Below are 19,626 nucleotides of genomic sequence, written 5' to 3' on the forward strand. Positions count from 1 at the left end.
AATTCTGTTCCAGAGCTGAAAAGTAATAAAAAAAAGTATTAATTCTCCAATTTTGGCTTCATAGATCCCTGTTGACCCTTGCGCCGTCCTTGAACAAATATGTAACTTTTTTTGGAATAAAATATGTGCCCTTTTCAAAGATTTTTTGGGGAGGGGCCGAGAGGAAAAGGGATTTATTTTACCGGAAAAGGTTGTTTTCGACAAAAATATGCCCAAATTAATTTTTGAGATTCAAATGTTATCCGACTGTAGCTTTATCTGGACGAATCGTAGATAGATCAAGATATAATACATTTGCCGTAACGCTTCCATTTTTCCGCCTATGACACTGGCACACATTTATTAAGCTTTTAAAGTATCTCAGGAGAAAAATCCCGGATCTTCCAACCGCAGCGTCTTTTCCCGGACGATCCGTACGCGACCGCCAGGACGGGGAGGGGGTGGAGAGGCGGGAATTATCCATCCGCCCACGGCGGCAAATGGGTAAATCCGGCCCGATCAGCCGAGCAAGTCGCAGTTTAATTGCGTGAGTTGCGACTTTACCTCCTATAGAATTTCCCTCCACAATTTTTCCCCCACACATTCTTAAAAATTTTCTGGAATCTTATCAATACCGAGGACGCGACAACTGACTCTCCACTCCTCCCCCGCCCACCTCTCGCAGCACACAAAATCAATTTTTTGCGCTAAAACTCTCTTCTTACGTTTGATTATCACCATTTAATGATCGTAAACAGTCATCATTAAATTTATGACACGCAATGATATCACTATAATCTCCTAAAATTTAAAATTTGAGCCCCCACCCGCCCGTGCAAAGCTTTCGCTGACTGAAGCGCGACGGAGCAGCAAGGGGACACATAAGTACCAGGCATTAGTTTATTAAAAATTCAACCTAGATGTGCCACTGCCCACTTTAAAAATCCTCTGGGCAATGAGGAGGATCGCCCGGCGGTATAAGTTGATTTTTATAGACCGTGCAAGAGAGATATCTGAAAAAGGGGTCAGGTATGTGTCCTATATACCAGTTCTCTGAATCTCATTAGGTCCGCGACTACGTCGTCGGCGGCTAAATCATCTCAAGAATCAGGATCTTCCATTCCCTCCTCCCCTCTCCCGTCGCTCGCCAGTGAACCTGCATGCAATAATTTTATCCCAAGTTAATTCTTGCACCTCCGGAAATATTTTTCACACTAAAGTTAGTTTTAAAAGTGCAGGTAAAATTCGCGGTTGAGAGGTGTCCGAAGCACAGAACAGAGGATGACCATATACACAGAGGGACCGTTAGCCACTTGGCGGTGATGTTGATCGCTATTCGCTTTCGAGTTTCGTATATCGTATAATTGTATAAAGAATGTGGATTGAGGAGGTTGGCACAGTGTAAGTTCATCATAAATATTTATCTTTCAACCATGTTAGTGAACCCGTATTTTCTCTTACATTTTTTAATGTGATCTACGAATGTCAGCAAATTAGTTTTGTCCCGAAATGTGCATCGGACGAAGGTAAATATCGCCGTTCAACTTATTTAGTTGCTGCTCCAATTAAGTTTGTCCTAAGGGTCAAGGAGTGTGTTGGCCTATCTTATGGCCGTGTAGGTATTCTTTGACACCGTGTCAATTGCATTTGTCCTCATTTTTATCAAGCTGGTTTTCGGTGGCCCTATTAATGTATTCTGCTCATGATTCTCTAGTTTGATGTTTTAGTGCAATAATTCTGTGAAATTTTTGTGAAATGCCATGAAATTGTGTAGTTATTTCTGCTTAGATCTCAGTGTTGGAGGTTAGTTTATTTGTTTGCCTCATCTGTGTTCAATGGAATTGAGTTCATGCAAAACCCTCGGGAATATCACCGTCTTAATTCCCTTTCTTCCCCTAGGATAACAATTTCATTATGGTGTGCACGATCTTTTTGCCATATGCTTCCTCCAAATCATCAACCCAGTTATTAATTTAAGATTCCTCCTTCAAGTCCTGGAGCTGATAACTTCCCCGAGTTGAAGTTTCCCTTGCGCATCTGTCATCAGCTCCTGAATTTTGGGTTCTTCGTCAATTTTAGTCCCCTATCCATTATGATTTCATATGCTACATCTAATTGGGACTGATTTCGTGCAACCTGTCCACTCCCTGACATGTTCACACCAACTTCCACACATGACAAAATTTCTTGAGCCCCAATTCAAAATTATGCCACAGTCAGCAATTATCTGCTGTAACTTCATGAAGCAAGTCACTAATTATTGTATGCACAAGATTGAAATATTCAGCTAAGACAGGTGCATGATTAAATTCATCTCACCCCTAAAAGTACATATAGCAACCAGCTTTTGCACTACTTTCTATTCCTATCCTAACTCCGATTCAAACATATTCACAGCTACCTTTGAATGTGCCTTCTATTGCCAGGTGGCATCTCTCTATTATCCACAGCTTTAGCAGTCTAGATAATTGCTGTGGCTCTACCTCATACAATATTTTGAGGAAAAAATGGAATATCACTGAAATTCAGTCAGCGCATTTGCAGACTAAACCCAATTCGCTCCAAGCATACTTAATTGCCTAGGAAGTGACTAAGTTCAGGGATGGATTTTAGCCTTTAATAAATTCATTCTGTGGCCCAATATGCCATTGAAGAAACTGATGCATTCTTCATTTTAATCCTTACTATTACATATTATTGATTACCTCTCTTAATCATAAAGCATGAGCTCTTGTAAAAGTTGAATGTAAAAAATTTTCTATTGTTTTTTTTGCTTCGCAGGTAATGCTGTAGTTTTCAGAAAATCATGGCTGAGCCTGAGGTTTGTACTGCAGAATCGGAAGCTGACTCAGGGATGGTTGTCGATGGAGGAGCAGCAAGTAACGAAGAAACTGAAAGTGGAGCTTTGGCCCTGGTTACCTATGATTCGAGTGAAGGAGGAATGCCGATCCATCGATGCGAACGTTGCGACTACGAAACTTACAATCATACAGCTCTTGCTGCCCATACTGCTCAGTGCCAAGGAGGTGACAGTGAAACCACTGTCACGAATAATCGAAAAATGTTTGAGTGTGATGTCTGTAACATGAAATTTTCAAATGGTGCAAACATGCGCAGACATAAAATGCGACATACCGGAGTCAAACCTTACGAATGCAGAGTCTGTCAGAAGAGATTTTTCAGGAAAGATCATTTAGCGGAGCATTTTACAACACACACCAAAACCCTTCCATATCATTGTCCAATTTGCAATAGAGGTTTCCAGCGACAGATAGCGATGAGGGCACATTTTCAGAATGAGCACGTTGGCCAGCATGACATGATTAAATCATGTCCCTTGTGTTCCTTTCAAGCAGGGTCCATGAAGAGTCTACGAGTTCACTTCTTCAACAGGTCTGTATTTAGATTCTTCATCCTAAATATTGAATCTAATTAAATTTGGTCACATCAAACGGAGGAGGCTGTCAGATTTTTTGATATTTTTTTTGACGTTGTGGAGTCATCAACCTAGAGAAACGATGTATCTGTGATTAGTTGTACACAATCCTTCGGTTGGAAATATTTTTATGATTATCATCAAATGGCTCATTATCAACTACCAAAACATGTTCTCGAAAAATTATCTGCGCAAGATCAGAGACAAAAAACTTCCAACTATTGAATGCTAAACAGTTCCCTAAATTTAAAGATTCCTATTCCACTTTGTGAACTAGCTCTTGGTAACTTTTGGAAGGGGAGAAAATTAGTAGAATAATAATTTTAAGAAACCTGTGTAATTTGCTTGCTAATTCAAAAGATGTTAATGCAGTGCAAGAAGTGATAGTCTCCAAAATATGTACTGAAGCATTACAGAAATAACCTCTAGTTAAATCTTGATTCTCGATTTTAGAAGCTTACATAACTGAATTGTTTGATTTTTCTCCCCAGGCACGGTATTGACTTAGATAATCCTGGGCCTAACTTACTAGGTAACAATAACGCTGTGATAGGCAATAACTTACAATTAGAGCAGACGACTGGCAATGGTGGTACTTGCAGTGATAGTGGTGACTCAACTGGTGCACGATCAGAGAACAATGCCACCCCTCCCATGCATTTCCTCACTCCTCATGTGGAAATTTCAATGGCAGATGCACCACAGCAGCCTGCCACCCCATTCTCTCCTGTTCAGGTATTTCATTATTCATTTCATTTAAACTTAACAACCACATCAGAAAAGATTGACGGGACATTTTATGTTTATACCTATTGGCATTTCATGGTATCTAGGATCTGAAAAAGCAAGGAATAATGAGACTCCCCTGGGAACAAAAAATCTCCGGGAAAATTAGAGAATCGTCTATCAAAACAGAAATTTCTACTCTCTCTCTCTGTTCAAAGTCCATTTTGTTTTGAATTTGGTAGTCAGCATTGACTTAACATTATGGAATTAATAGATGAAGTAATCAATAATTTTGCTTGGAAACTCGAAGGAAACAATTATATTTCCAAGATGATTCAAGGGTACAAGGGAAGAAATCCTTGTTTTATCAAGAAATTATCTGCTAAAAATCAGTGAACTCACTGACACCATGTGATGCACAAAACTTCAGACATTTTCAAGTAACTACAGCAATTAACAAAGCTAGATACATAAGGAAATGCAGTTTTACCATGGGAGATTGCTCCATGGGAGTTTAAAATAGAGAAGTGAAGAAAATTTAAAAAAAAACAGTTGGTCATTTGTCGTTTAAAAATATGAGATCTGAGCACAGATCTGCAATGTTTCAAGCAGAAGTAAGTATGCATTTTTTAATTCTACTTATCAGTATGGTAAGATCTACCTCTCGAGTCACAATGCAGTGAGTGATACTGACATTGCTCATTGTCTTCCTCTGAAACACTTACAGGCTAAGCAAAAGTTGAACTCTTTAATACTTTTACACCATAATAACTCCAACATGGAGGGAGCCTTTTCTTTCATATTCTTGGACTGTCCTATATTTTATAATAAGCACAGGAAAGAAAGGAAGAGAGAGTGAGATTCTGCGGATGTACATAATTAATGAGGGCGTTGCACATGCATTTAAAAGAAAAGAAGACATCAATCAACAGCTTACTTAATCTGTTTCTGGAGACTTAGTTACAAGCAAAAGGAAAGTCTACTCATTCTCTGCAGCGATATTGATGATACAGAGGCATAAATTTAATTGGTTTCTGTGCCTCTTTAGATATTGCAAATAAGCACAGAAATAAAAATGTATTATTTCGTCAGAGGATCATATTTCAGGATCTTTTTCACAATCCTGCCTCTGATATTTCGCATGTATGTTAGAGTACCTTGATATTTAATCTATTTTTAGTACATATTCTGATTACTTTTTTTGTCTCAGCTATTTGTGATTGTTTTATTGAATCAAAGAAAGTATCAAGTAGAGGAACTTTTTTCAAAGAAAGAAAGCGCTAAACTGAAACAAATAAATAATATATCAGGCCTTGAGAATATGCATGAAAATTAATGGGAAAACATCATTATTTTTAATCATTTAATAGTAGAATTCTTACAAGCACCAAGAAATCAGCCTGATGACTGAGTGCTCAAAAAGGAGGATCAAGATTGGTTATTTGAATGAACTCTTTTTAATAGGTTGCTTTTAACACATCCCAGAGCCCAAGTCACCTATCTTACTCTCAAGTGTAAATATTATCATCCCCCTTAATAGTTTATAAGTTTCTTATTTATTATTCAAATCGTAAAACAAGCTTTTCTTCTTGATTCAGTGCTTCATTTTATTATTTTTGTTCTCCAGGCCAGAGACCAGAATACTAGTTTAACCTCAATTAGTTCTGGAAGTGATTCAACTCCTCAAGTCAATGGCGAAACACCGCCCACAGGAACCAGTGTAGACTGTCCTAGCTCACCACAATCAGCAGATTCCAATTCCAACACACCAGTCAGCAGCAGTTTGAGTGTAAGAGCTGATCCCGAAGTAAGTCCAATTACGCCTTCTGTATCTTTAATTCCCATTAAACAGGAGCTCGATGATGAAAAGTCCCGTCTCAACGGACCTGTCAACTTAAGCACAACGAGAACTTCAGAAACAACTGTTGTGCGTCTGCAGTCAGCCACTTCCACCAATAGCTTGTCGTCTTTCATCAAGGTCTCACCCTTAAAGTCGTTACTTCGCGAAGACCTGAAAAGACGAGGAGTTTCAGCTCGGCTACGACAAGAAAATTCTCCAACATCATCCTCACAGGCCAGGTTCAGCAATGATCAGACGCCGCCACCTCAGGAATCAGTCATGTGGCGCTGCAGGAATCTGCAATGTTTATTCTGCGGTATCGGCTTTCCAGACCAAACACTTTACTTTCTGCACAAAGGCTGTCATTCAGATGCTAACCCATGGAAATGTAACATCTGTGGTGAGCAATGTTGCAATGTTTATGAATTCAACTCACATTTGCTCAGTAAGTCTCATCAATGACTATAGGCCTTTCATAGATTTCCTTCTTATTTTCCTCCTTCTGTTTTTCTTTAGACAAATTACTCCATCCAGAATCCTTATTGCATAGTTCTTAGCTCTGCCTTCATGCCGTAGGAACTTAGATTCCAAAGGTTTTTGAATCCTTGAAACTTAGCTGAAACATCACATATTTAGTATAGTCTGTCAAGATTTTCTAAAAACTTTTCTCCTCCTCTCTTGCTATTTTTTTTCAAGCAAGAAACGCTGCATTTTTCTCGCATATTTTGAATTTTCTGAACGGTTATCATAAGAAAAGAACGAAAAGGGGATTTACTTCACTGAGTTAATCAGCAAATGAGCAATCAAATTTTTGGCCCAAATAAGAAGCAGCTTGAAATTGAAAAATATCTGTAATGTGAAGAAATACACAGCTTCAACCAACGAGTGATGGTGCCGTTTTATCGCCCATTTTTGCCCTTTTTGTGGAGAAAATACACCGTCTGAAACTAAAAATAATTGTGAAATAGAAATTTTGGGACAAAATTCCACTTGAAGATTTTTGGATGATCTCTATAGATTCAAGTTTTATTTCTGCTGATTTGTCAGGAAAGACCCTCCAAGAGAGGAAATTCAAATAGATCTATGAGCTTACATCAGGCATCTGAAAATCTGAATGTAACTCTTGAGCAGAATCTGAAAATTTTGCAGTTGCTGATTTGAGGTGATACAACTGAAGTTGGTGAAAATGAACTGCTGTGGTAGGAATGAATGCCATATGAGTCTTCAGACATTACCAATTTCCACCCATAAAACATGAATTTTCATCGAGACTGGTGAATATTTTTCAGAGAATTTTAATTGTAGTCTGATTGAAATTACCTGAAAATTTGAAGAAGGAATATTTGTAACACTGTTGAAATTTAAACATTTTTTCGGCGGCAACTCTGGAATGTTCTCACAGTATTTTTCCTCAGCGCAGCAGTGAAGTTGAATCCTACGTTGCAGCAAAGAAACTGTCGTATATAATTATGCACTTTAATGGGTTGGGCAACTTCCCCTTTATTCTCATACTGGAAGTTCTTATCTCATTCGCCTTTTATAATACACAATTACTATGATTTTCAACTTTTTTATCAGTCACATCAACGTCACTTTTTCATATATGTTTAAATGTTACGTTCCTACATTTTAACGAAGATGATTAATTGCTTTTTTTCAATCAGATTAACAAGAATTGGCCGCTAGACCTAAGAAAGGATGAACAATTTAGGTACAATTTAGTTGTATCGTATAATGAGACATTAGATAAAGGAAGATAGAAAGTGACCAATTTTTGATCAATATAGTGTTTCCAAAATGGTTTTGACTGAGCAGTTGTGAGCATACAGAGAGAGCCTATTCAAATATCATATCATCATCTTGCTAAATTTTCGTTTTTACCTGTATGCAGACATCTATATCGGCATAATAATCTTCAGTCTCTGTTTTTCTTTTCTAATGTTTGAAGGACTACCAAGTACGCTGAAATATTTTACATCAGTTGCTCCCGATGAACTCTAAATTGATCAGAATTTGTTATGTAGGTGCTCATCTTTTTTCCTCCATGAAGTTTCTATTTTATTATACTCAAAAATTGTCATTCTTTCATAGCAACTAATTCTATTCTATTTCAATATTTTGTTTTATGAAAATGAGGAATTAATTATCTCAATTTAACGAATTCTTTTTTTTACAATTAGAAAAATTGAAATTCTTAATAATTGATGTTTGAAAAGCCTGAATGAAGATACAAAATGTATCGAAATGAAGACAAAAAGGGAAAAAAGTCACTCAAGTAAAGACTCAAATCTGTAACTTGCATAATTATATACTGCTGTGTAAAATTTTTTTGCGTTTTTCTTAGGAAGTATAGGTAGAGCATTAAAATAGCTGTCTTCCGCACAAAGTCACGTTTCTAGATTGCCGTTTCAGTTTTTCTTACTTACATTTTATTTGTGCATAGGAGAACCATCACTTGATTTTTTTTTGGAACCTCCAGTGATGTTTCTTTCCCTGAGGAGAAAAAACTCTGAAAATTTCTGACTAATTATTTTGGCGACGGTTTTCTCGTGGAAAAATGAAATGTTTGTTGAAATGCTCAAAAATCGCAGATGAGATACGCTCCTTTGTGTGGAAGATGACGAACAAAATACGTGCCTCCCCTCACCAGCAAAGTTGTTTTCTGCCATTTTGTTCAAAAACTTCAATTACTCTTTCTCCTGTCTACCTTCTGTTCCAAAGCATCTATCAAATGTCGCCATTTTGCTAATCAGTGAAGTAAATCCTCTTCGTTATCAGTTAAATCTTATCATTCTTCTCATTTGATTCTGTCCGGTACTTACATTTATTCAATTATTACTAAAAATTTTTGCCATGAAGCCTAGCATTCTTTTTTCCCAAGCATTACTGATAGTTTCAAAGCAGCTGAACTTAATTGTCTTTGATTGCTGATTTGTTTCTCTATTTTTTCAGAGGTTTTACTTTTTTCTGCATAGTTTGGAAGTTAACGATTTTTTTGATCTACCTAACTAACGAAAATGTCTTGTTGGTGCACAACTTTCACTGCAAGGTGCTTTCACAAGGTCTTAAAATGGGAAAAATCTTAGGACCATTTTTTAATATGATAATTTATTTGGTCCTTGCTTGACAAAGTACCTTTGGCTGTTAATTTTTCATCTGTAATTTTGTTTTGAAAAAGGACCCAAATAATTTATTTTTTAATTACATTCCAAATATTATTCATCAACAACACATATTTGCCAAGCTATGCTGAGAGGAGAATACATTCATAAAACCTCCTGAAAGGACGGAGAAAAAGACCACTAATCCGAGTGTTTATAAGTCTCTATCTGCATCAGTTGTTTTGATTATCTATTGCATGGTTAAAAATCTGATTGACTTTTTAGCCACTTCCCCCTCTAATGGGTGCCTTTCATATGTGATGATTCAGAAGTACATTAAAGCCTCAGAAGTTCAAATTTGTATTCTTGATAACTTCGTGTAACTTCAACCTGCGTTACGAATCAAGTGCTTTTTAAATGCCTTATTTTTCTGATTCTCTAATCTGTGCCTTACAAGTAGCAATTTTAAAGTGTCTTATCGTTATTCCTTTTACACAGTCTAATTTTTTTACAGGCTCAAAGTTTCAGATTTTTGTCTAAAGTTAAGCAGGGGGTCTACTCACTTGCTAAGTGCCCATTCACAAACAACGAGAAGAGCCACAAATATTCGGAGAATTGAAGTATGCTGAATTAGTCTTGTTGATTTTTCAGTTTACTCAAATCTCGAATCAAAGGTTCAGCTTGAGTTTTAGAGTCGGAACAGTGAAATTTTATTTTGAATACATTTTTAAGTTTTGTTATTTTATTTTGAATTTAAAGTTCAAACTTCAAATTTGTCAATATTTATAACTTTTTGTTGCTGGACTTAATGTTTATCTGTTCTCAAGAAGAACTTCATAATTTAATAATCTTGTTCGAAAAATCAGATTAAGTACTGTTGTTGTGACAACATGGTAACCAATTTCTTAGTTGTAGGCTGAGTCTCTTCTCTCTCATTCAGTTGTTAGTGCAATGGGGTACTTAACTACAGGAAATTAAGAAGTATTTCTATGAAATCGGGAAAAATTATACGCAAGTCAAGGGAATATTTCTCACATTTACTGAAAATTGTAGCCCTGTTAATTGCAACTTCGAAAAAACCCAAAAGGTCTGAATTTTCGTAACTGTAAGTTTTATTCTTTATTCTTGTGTCCTCAATTATACTTATTTATTTTACAGTATGAACTTGCCTTGTCAAAATGAAATAAATGATTTATGAATTATTTAAATAGGAGGATGGTCAATTTTAAAACAGTATTATAATTGTGAGGTTTTTAGATCGTCATTCTCCATTTCCTTCCGTATGATATTAACAATGTTTTTCTTTCTCTTATAGTTACAAAAGAAATTCCAACAGTGAACAGCTACCTTTATATCCAAAATCAAATTAACGATTCAAGATTTTCAAGTACCTAATTCGTAAAAATTAAATAGTCTAAAAAACTGTAATTCAAGCATTTGGACCTAGTTTAACCTCAGATTTTTATTTTCTGGGAGTGGCTGATACAGAATTACTTTTTTAAATATGCTGTTGATTATGTCAAAATAAGAAAAATTTGGAAGTTTCAGAGTCTTTTGGTTATTTCTCGCTGCTACAATTGCATACCATTGTTGTTAAATTTGATGTCCTTACCAAAAATGTCTCAATTTTCAATACTGTTTTAATATCTAAAAGATAACATTTATGTAAACGTATTTTATGTAAATATTCTCTTTTTTAATTAATTAACCATAACAATTTTTAATAAAAGTAAAACAAATGGAAAAGCTAATATTAGTTTATAAAACTGTAACTCACTTCTGGTATGTTTCATTGTTATCATTTTTTCTCTCATCTTCAGCTGCAACTGGAAGGATTTCTTTGTTTTTTTGGGAAATTTACTTGTTTCTCTCTGAAAACAGAAACTTGAATGGCTCCACAAATTACTTAATTTTAATTTTAAATGATTTTGTTATCATCTAAATGTTTGCTATTATTATTTTTTTTTTCCTTTTTTTTTTTGATCTCCTAACTTATTATCTTATTAGGGCTGTGCTCACATTCCATCTGTTTGTACAATCTTCTTAGTATAATTTGTTTCTCTCAAGTTGTTTATCTGTGTTTCTCTCTAACACACCATAGGTTTTTTTTCTTCCCCTTTTCTTTCTTCAGAATATTTAAAGATATTATTTCAGGGCATTTTATCTTGATTCCATGAAGTTGCTATTTTGAAGTTGAATTATAAGAAATATTGGTGCCTTTTCAAAGAGCTTTCATAAGTGGCCTTTCATACAAATTCTCATCTTGAAATATATACAAGGTTATCAGACCCTTTGGGTTAAGACAGAAGTGTAATGTCTCAGTCAGGTACCATTCCTATTTTATTCAGTTTTAATGCCTACACTTTCCAAAAAACAATATTATTAATTCTTCTCTGCTCACTATCTTGTGCTGAAAAGGGTTTGATGCTTCGCAAAGGGGAAAGAAAGTTATACAACTTGATTAATGAGTGACACCAATCAAATCCTTAATTTTCTTTCAGGATCCATCCTTGTCTCGTTTTTTTAATTTTCAATGCATGTACTCAATTCAAATATTTTCATAGAATTGTAGACAGCTGTAAGTGAAGGTCACTCACGCAATATGACATTCCAAATGATGAACATTTAATGACTTTTAGAGATTAATTTGTAATTTTGCCTTTGTAATAGTGACACCAAAAGTGTCAGTCAGAGGATGTAAATTTTTCGCCAAAATTCCAAAATTCCATGCCTGTAAATAAGCATGCCCGAAAAAATTCAGTAGTACCAAATGCTGGTCTTTGCAGTCATGACTGAGGAAACAAAGCTATTTCACTGTGGAGTCAAAAATTGCCTCGTTCAATTTTCTAATTTAACAAATGTATTATGTTGAGCACGTCTAGTTGGATGCTCAGAACAGTCTTTTTGACAATATATCTCTGTCGTGTCTCAATCAGTTAGAGAATTATATTCATATTTGGGATTCGAAGCTCATTCATAGTGTGTAGAACAATGTTTTTCTAGTAAAATGTTAATTATAATGAAGTCTCTCAACTTCAGTTTTACTTATATAATAATGTTATTTATGTGTTGTACGTTACTCGTTGACAGTTGTTATTCTCAGTGATTGGACAGTTGCGTGATATGGTTTTTATTTCTGTTTAGGTTGTAATTTTCCCCTTAATAATTTACCAGAATTTTTAAGGCTACATCCATCAAACTCAGGTGCAAGTCAAATTTGATGCTTAAAAAAAAATTGAAAATATACAGCAACAACAATTTTAGCTTCTCATCTTGCTCTATATAAGCCTCAACCATTTCTCCTGTAAGTCTAAATTTCCATTGTTTAGTACTTCAAAAAGAACTTCAATTAAACAAAATACAGTCTGTCCATTAAGATGGTGATCACACTGATGAGCAAGATGATTGTAACTTCGTATGAGTATTCCAAAGAGTTCCTTTTTCAAACATGAACAAGCGAGTAGAACTCAAGATTTAATTTATAAGTGGATAACTCTAAATTGCAGTTGCCATTTTTCTGTGGTTTTTCATTTCATGTTTGTGAAGATATTACTCAATGGCTTATGATCATCTTATTGTTCTTCTTTCCTCATTCCATTTTTCATTTCTATTTTTCCTCTGTTATTCCGTTTAATTTCCTCATCATGCATTTTGTTTTTAAGATAAAATTAGATGAGTGAATGTACAGGACTTATGTGATCCTTTGTTTCCGTCCAAATTTGAGATTTTATTTTTGAAAGATTTTCTCTTTTTGTGTTTATTGTTTTAGTTATTGATATTAACTATTTATTCTAGTTATTTTCCAGCTCTTATGAGCCGTGATTTCTCTCTACTTAGTTGCTGAAAAAGCTATAATGTATTACACTGAGCCAATGAAGCTGCACTTAAAGTCTTGGAAATATCTCAGTTGTTTCTCACGTACTGATGAGTTCGGTTTCGAGAACAGTTAGTTGGTTTATGAGAACTCACACGTACCTGTTAAATATGCAATATATTGTAAAGGAATATTTTGATTTTTTAAATTGTATCCCAGACTTTATGCTGCACTCAGACTTTAAATATCATTGATAAAGTGGTGAACACGGACCCACTCTATCGGGAAAGACGTCACGTAACTCCCTCAGTTTAGATTTGCAGCTTGAGTGTATCTTAAATTTATATTTGTTGATGGGTATTTTTTAACTTACTTGTTCAAAATGTTTCTTGCTGAGATTTGCTCAAACTTAATTGCTCTGTGAAATCAACTTAGTAACGAACAAGTAACGAAAAATCTGGTTGTATAAATATGCGATAAACAGTGCTTTTATTTATGCTCATATCAGCCTAATGTTTCACTTCTAATTTTCTGACTCCCAGGTCTAGCCTCCATGTTTCCAAGCTCAAAGGAAACATCCAAGTTTAAAAGTTTTCAAAATAGCTGTTGCAAGTGTTCCGTATATACCTGAAAAAACTTTGTTTAATTTGTTTGTCTTCATCGCTTGTTACAATCTTTCTCAGCAAAGATCTTAACTTGGATATTTCCATCTAAAAAAATTTCTTTAACATTGTATTTCAGTTCTTACATATTGTGTTGTCAACATTAAGAGTAAACCAAAAAATAAGTTAACCGCTTATTCAGTTCAAGAGAGACGCAGGGTGTCTGCAGTTCTGGAAAACCAGAAATTGTCAGGGAGATCAAGGAAAAGTCGGAGTATCTTATGAAAAAGACTAGAACTTTGAAAAATTCTGAAACTTTTAATCCAGCAAAATATCACTGCTGTTCACACAATCTTAATGATCATGAATCTTACTCTGGTTCGGGGTTTATCACTCTGATTGTGAGATACACTCTAAACATTGAGTAGAGAATAATATTTAACAAAAAATTGCAATTTTAGTCAATTGAATAATTAATACCCAAAGAAAAAAGGCTCTCCCTTTTCTGTCATTTGCAGTGAAATTAAGGTAAAAAATATTTCATATTCCGCTCAACACAAGGGAATTATTGATTTTTGAAAGCCAAGAAATGTTGATGATTTTTTTCTGAGAAAAACTGGAAAAGTCTGGAAATTATTGCCTGCCAAGTCTGTAGATATCCTGGCTATGTCTCTTTTGTTACAATTTGCAAAATATTTTTTCTTTGTTCCCTGGGGATCAGAGTCTTAATCTAATTTTGTCATTTTCAAATGCTCAGAAACCATTACTCTTATTTATTTATTTTTTGTTACTTTATTTCCTCTTTTTTTCATTTACGCCTTCTTCGCTTTGCTGCTTAACATTCACCAACCGCTCTGTTTTGTACAATTTCCCCATCTTAAAGCACTTGGACTATCGTGAGAAAAGTGACAACCTAAAGTTCATTCTCTTAAATGTTCAGGTATTAACTTTTTTCTCCAGAATTTTAAGCAGCTAAAACTTTTTTTTAATGTATGCTCCATAAAAATTTTACTGTTGCTACAGAAGATAAATTTCCACTTACTTCTTCTCATATCTGTCACCAAAATGCTCACTGTTACTCCATAGTTAAGTTACCAAGCTAGTCCATGTTTCAATCTTTTGGTTCATCATGAAACTTGTTTGTTGGAAATAGCTATTTCAAGGAGGAATGGTTATATTTGTTTAGAAATATGTTCGTGTGGAGAAATGGATCGGATAAACTTCAAAGCATAATACCATTTTAAACTGTAATAGCCAACAAAAGCCTCCTCTTTTTTTCTTTTTTTTTAGAAAATATATTTTTGCTAATTGCAGTAAAACGGTTTCAATGCCCATTCCAAAGTCTGCCTACAAAACTGAGAGGTTTCCAAAGAAAGTCTGTTACATACTACCACTTTATATATTCAACAGTAAATATATGAATATCTAGTGCATCTATTTTTTAATTGTGAATAAATTTGCTCAAAGTTATTAGTTGTAATATTCATTTATTCTGTTGGTTTGATTTTGTTTCAACATGTCTGTATCATATATAGTTTATTATTTTATTTATTGAATTTTATTTTATTCTTGTACAGATCATTTCCAAGTCATTCATTGCGATAAGGAGTAGGAAGTTATTATGTTTATTTTTATGTTTTTCCTTGTTTATTTATTTAATTATTTTATTTTATTTTTTTTAGCCTTCCCCTCCCTTTTTTATTCAGAATTGAAGAAAATTGAATAAGTACATAGGTATTTATTTTTGCTGAATGCATAATATCTCACACTCGAGTTTTCTTGGTTTGTAAATTGGCTTCTCATGACAACAAAACACCCTCCCCACTTTCAAATTATTTTCCTCGATTTAGTCATTCTTACTCCTCCCCCATTTTTTCTCTCCCTCAAAGTATTTATAATAAAGCCATTAAAATATTTTTCTTTCCAAAAGATGAATTTTGATGTAATTAGGCTTTGTCAATGAGTGAGTGTTATGAACCGTCCAAATCATTTCTTAGTTTGTTTTTCCTCCTCTTTTTTTATTTATTTATTTATCCATTTGTTCATTGACTTATTATATTTTTATTATTATCTACAATTTCATTCTATATTTTTGTTTGTTTGTTTTATACTCAATTTTTGTTTAGATTTAATATAGTTATGACCTTTCAAATATTGAAATTGACCCAAACCATGGTTGGATAATTCTAAAGTCAAAAATTCAAATCGATTAACAAGTTAGCAAAACCATTGACCTAGATCAAGAATTTTTCTCAGGGGTGAGTTTCCTCATATTGATGCCATGAGAGCACAAATGGAAGGAAAGTCGATCTAGCGTACCTAATTGGACAGATTTTGTGATTGAAAATCACTGTCAACCAACCTGTGAAACCATGTTCTCTGGAGATAATGATTTCTCAAGAAATTTGCCTGCTTTTATTGCATGGTAATTTGAAGTGAAAATAAGCCACATACCCATCTAGTCCGGCTGATCACTGAAAGCAGATGTAATCAAAGTAACATATGTTCAACCCAATACTAAGCTATCTCAATTGAAGAGTATGACACCATGAATCCTCAACAATTGTTGAATAAACATTTCAAGTCTCAAGAGCTCAGCACCTTAAAATGCTAGTTAGCCTGTCTTTCTCTTTTTCCATTCAAATTTTTACCTGCGCAAAGAAAATACATTTTCAGTTGTAATTTTGTCATTTCTGATTTTCACTGCATTGACGAATGGTTTGTCGGGACTTCGTTACAAATTGTGCACTTCACCTTCACAGCTAACATGCTCCTTGAGATTTCTTCTTTTCAGTGTACATGGTTTTACTTCTTAGTTGTCTCCATACTAGTTAATAATGGCATTTCTTTTGTTTGTAGGATTTATATACCAAAGATTATGTAAAAAAGGATTACAAATAAAAGTAGGAAAAGGCCTGAAAGAAATATTTTTCAAACAGATTTTACTGTACCCCCAATTGCACCTGCATTAAGTCCGTATTTTTTCATTGTATCCTTTGCTGAATGACCTGAGAAGCATTAGTCCTTCAATTTTAAGACACCTGGGACAATGGCCAGCATTGTATTTGCTAATTCAGTACCCCTAGTGTCTTGGAACTCTTGGAAACTCCTCTTCTTTCCAGCTATCGCACTGTTCTAGAAAAAATCCATAAAGTTATTTTAAATTGATAAAACAACTTTGGGAAACATCTAGTTCAATATTGTTGTGATGAAATGAGTGTAAATCTCTCTCGCTTCAATAAATTTTAGTTACATGAAGAATGTTGTGCGTATTTTCATTACGTCAAACAAGGTATTTTACTAGATCTGGTTATCTTAACAAGTTCTCCAACAATCTGCTAAATAATCATTAGGGTTTCGGAGGCTCTCCATCTTTTCTTAAAATGGTTAACTTTTTCAGGAGACCAAACTGTTTCTCTCCTTAAATCGTCATTTTTTCAGTATGTATCATCTGATTTAGGCCTTTTTTTCCACGAGTAGTTTTCAGGAGATTTGTCAATACGCACGGGGAAAACCTCCGCGTTTATTTCACCATTACTATCTCCACTATATGGGGCTCTAACGTTCTTGTGACAGAACACAATCAACAATTAAACTAATTATTTGAAACAAAGGTAGAGGACACTGTAAAGTAAAATGATCAGTAAAGCCTGTCAAATGTAAACAGAAACAAACAATCAAGTGAACAACAAAATTACACACAGTTTTTTTTCGCCTCCTCTCTTTCTCTCAGTCATTCTTAAGGCGACGATCAGTATTGAGCGAGTCCATATTTTTTGCCACTAGTTGGTGCGACTTTTTCCATCAACAAATCATGGGAAAACGTCTCGTGGAGACAAGGCCGAATGTACTTAATCTCATTCTATGTTTCACATCATATTTTTGCCCTATGTTTTATCAAAGGCTCATGCCCAAAGTTTTGCCTTATCCTCTGAGGGAAATATATTTTATTTTCTACTTAATCCTGGCTGAATAGCTAGACTGCTAGATGCTATATTCCAAAATGTTTCCCACTCTATTTTCTTGTGAAAAAGAGGTTGTCAGAAGGCAGATTTACATGTAGTTTGCTCAACTCAACAGCATAAGAATAATTAAGTTGGACTGATATCAATGAAATCAGTAGAACTGTTCTTTTTCTGACATGCTCTAGTTGTTTACTTATTATTTATTTCCGCAAAGGAATAATTTACTTAAGTTTGATCTAGTCCATCGTAGATGATTATTGCGATAACTGCTTTGAATCTTCTTTGGCTCTGTGTACTTAATTAGCTCTAATCATTATTTCAAAGTCATTCCTACTTTTCCCGAGCATACTCACAGGATTGATTTTTAGCTCTTGGAAACTTGACCATCTTTCCGATGCATTTCATGGCTGTGTTGTATCATCTGTGTTCAGGAAAGTTAGAGTCTTTTTTTAGGTTTCCACTTTTTACTTAATTTCATTCCATTAAATTATGATCTATGATCAATGTCACTCCAACAGGAGGAAAGAGAAAGTTTAAAATTAGTACTTCTCGATGAGTAATTTCTTTCAAGTGAGTCTACGATCACTCAATAGAGTCAGCTATCCTCATACTTTCATCGATAGATTTAATTTCAGGTTTGCTAGAAATGAACTGCAATTGATTTTCAAAAACACTGTGAAAAATAACTTATATATTCATCATTCCAACAAAGATCAGTGTGCCTCTCTGACAAATAAAGCAAGTACCCTGTAATCAGCAAGCACCGCGAAAGGACACTGTTACTAGATTCTGTCACTGTAAAGTGAAGAAATAAGATAAAATATCTTTTTAATAACTGAATTTTTAAAAGTGATTACAACTATCACTCAACTCTTGAAGTCCTTTAGTTACAAAATGTTACTCCAAACTCAATGAGCCAATTGCTTACTGAAAAATGCTTCTTTTCACGATTCCTCGCTCCTCTGACGCAAGGGTGTATCTTTAATTTTACATACGCCCCGAGAAGCATGATGTCACATGCACAAGAGGGCTCTAATGGAAATTGAGATATGCGCTTACGTTAGGGTAGCGTTGAATTACCTTCTCAAATCATGTACTGTTGATCAGCTCATGATAGGGGAGAAATCTCCAGGAATATTTATGATGTTTTCCCCTTTACTTACCTAATAAAGTACTGGGTGAGCTGATTGTGTCATTGTCCTAGGATTATTACTGAGGACTCCTGTTCATTCGTTGGAATGCAAAATTATTTTCTCATCAAAGATGATTCCAAAACCTGTTAACTCAGCAGTAACTGTGCAGTGGTTTGTCTTTCTCTTTCCCCTGAAAATTTAACAGTAGACAACGAAATTCTTGTCAATCAAAATCCAAACATTTTGATCTGTATCCAATAACAATTATTCAAGTTCGTAAACTTTTCTTTGTAAATATACTTGTTTTTTTTTATTTATTTTATTTATTATTTTTTTTAACATCTCAAAGTAATTTCTCTCTGTTTAAACTGCTTCTCTTTTCCCTCTTTCAATTTTGTTGTTCTGTGTATATAACTTGTAAAAACGTGTTAGTATAAATGGGATTATGGGTTATCATATAGTACTTCTCTAATTAGTCTACCTCTGGACATCTATTTATTATTTTATTAATATTAATATTTTTATTATTATTTTCATTCTATTTTTTATTTATTTTTTCATGAGTACATAGTTGATTTATCCATAATGTCGTTGGTTATTAGATAATTCGGTAAATCATTCATGTTAGTAAGTCAAGAATTCAGTTAGAATTTCGGATTGTTATTTTTTGTTATTAAATGTATATTATAATTCTCGATTATAGAAGCATTGATATTAAATTGATCATTATTTTACAAAGTCAAATTTTTCTTCATTCTCCCGAAAATCCAAAAAATAGCATCACTTTGAAAATTTGAAAGGCATGTCACATTTTGTTAATCTCTGCAAGATTCAAATGCTCATTGCCTTAAACATTTTCTTCTGGGGCAGCTGTGTCTCCTGTGGCAAGAAATCTATGAACAATACAGAGACTTATTATTTATTTATTTATTTCAATTTTCTGTTGTAAGGAAGCTTCCTTCTTCCTTGTTCAGTGAATTTGAATGAACTTTTAGGAGAAAGACATTACAGCATTAGTTTGAAAGAAAGT

General features: G+C 34.3%; 1 protein-coding gene across 4 annotated transcripts; it reads left to right on the plus strand.

The window, feature by feature from the left end:
* Positions 1 to 589: 589 nt before the first annotated feature.
* On the plus strand, positions 590 to 19,334 carry LOC109034444 (uncharacterized). 4 transcript variants are annotated; one of them, XM_072301968.1, is made up of 4 exons: positions 590 to 1,008; positions 2,761 to 3,372; positions 3,907 to 4,150; positions 5,769 to 19,334. In XM_072301968.1, the coding sequence occupies exons 2-4, from the start codon at positions 2,786 to 2,788 to the stop codon at positions 6,441 to 6,443; spliced, it is 1,506 nt and encodes a 501-aa protein (XP_072158069.1). In that variant the 5' UTR covers positions 590 to 1,008; positions 2,761 to 2,785; the 3' UTR covers positions 6,444 to 19,334. The 4 variants fall into 4 exon arrangements, with proteins under 4 accessions (XP_072158069.1, XP_018903136.2, XP_018903134.2 ...); XM_019047591.2 differs by lacking the exon at positions 590 to 1,008 and adding an exon at positions 1,029 to 1,380; XM_019047589.2 differs by lacking the exon at positions 590 to 1,008 and adding an exon at positions 1,369 to 1,505.
* Positions 19,335 to 19,626: the final 292 nt, after the last annotated feature.

This window comes from Bemisia tabaci, chromosome 6, assembly GCF_918797505.1.
Source record: "Bemisia tabaci chromosome 6, PGI_BMITA_v3".
Classification (NCBI taxonomy): Eukaryota; Metazoa; Arthropoda; class Insecta; order Hemiptera; family Aleyrodidae; genus Bemisia; species Bemisia tabaci.

Coding starts and splice junctions, on each gene's coding strand:
- LOC109034444 (XM_072301968.1), top strand. CDS start 2,786: ATGGCTGAGCCTGAGGTTTGTACTGCAGAATCGGAAGCTGACTCAGGG. Junction 3,373..3,906: donor CGAGTTCACTTCTTCAACAG/GTCTGTATTTAG, acceptor TTTTCTCCCCAG/GCACGGTATTGACTTAGATA. Junction 4,151..5,768: donor CCCCATTCTCTCCTGTTCAG/GTATTTCATTAT, acceptor TTTGTTCTCCAG/GCCAGAGACCAGAATACTAG.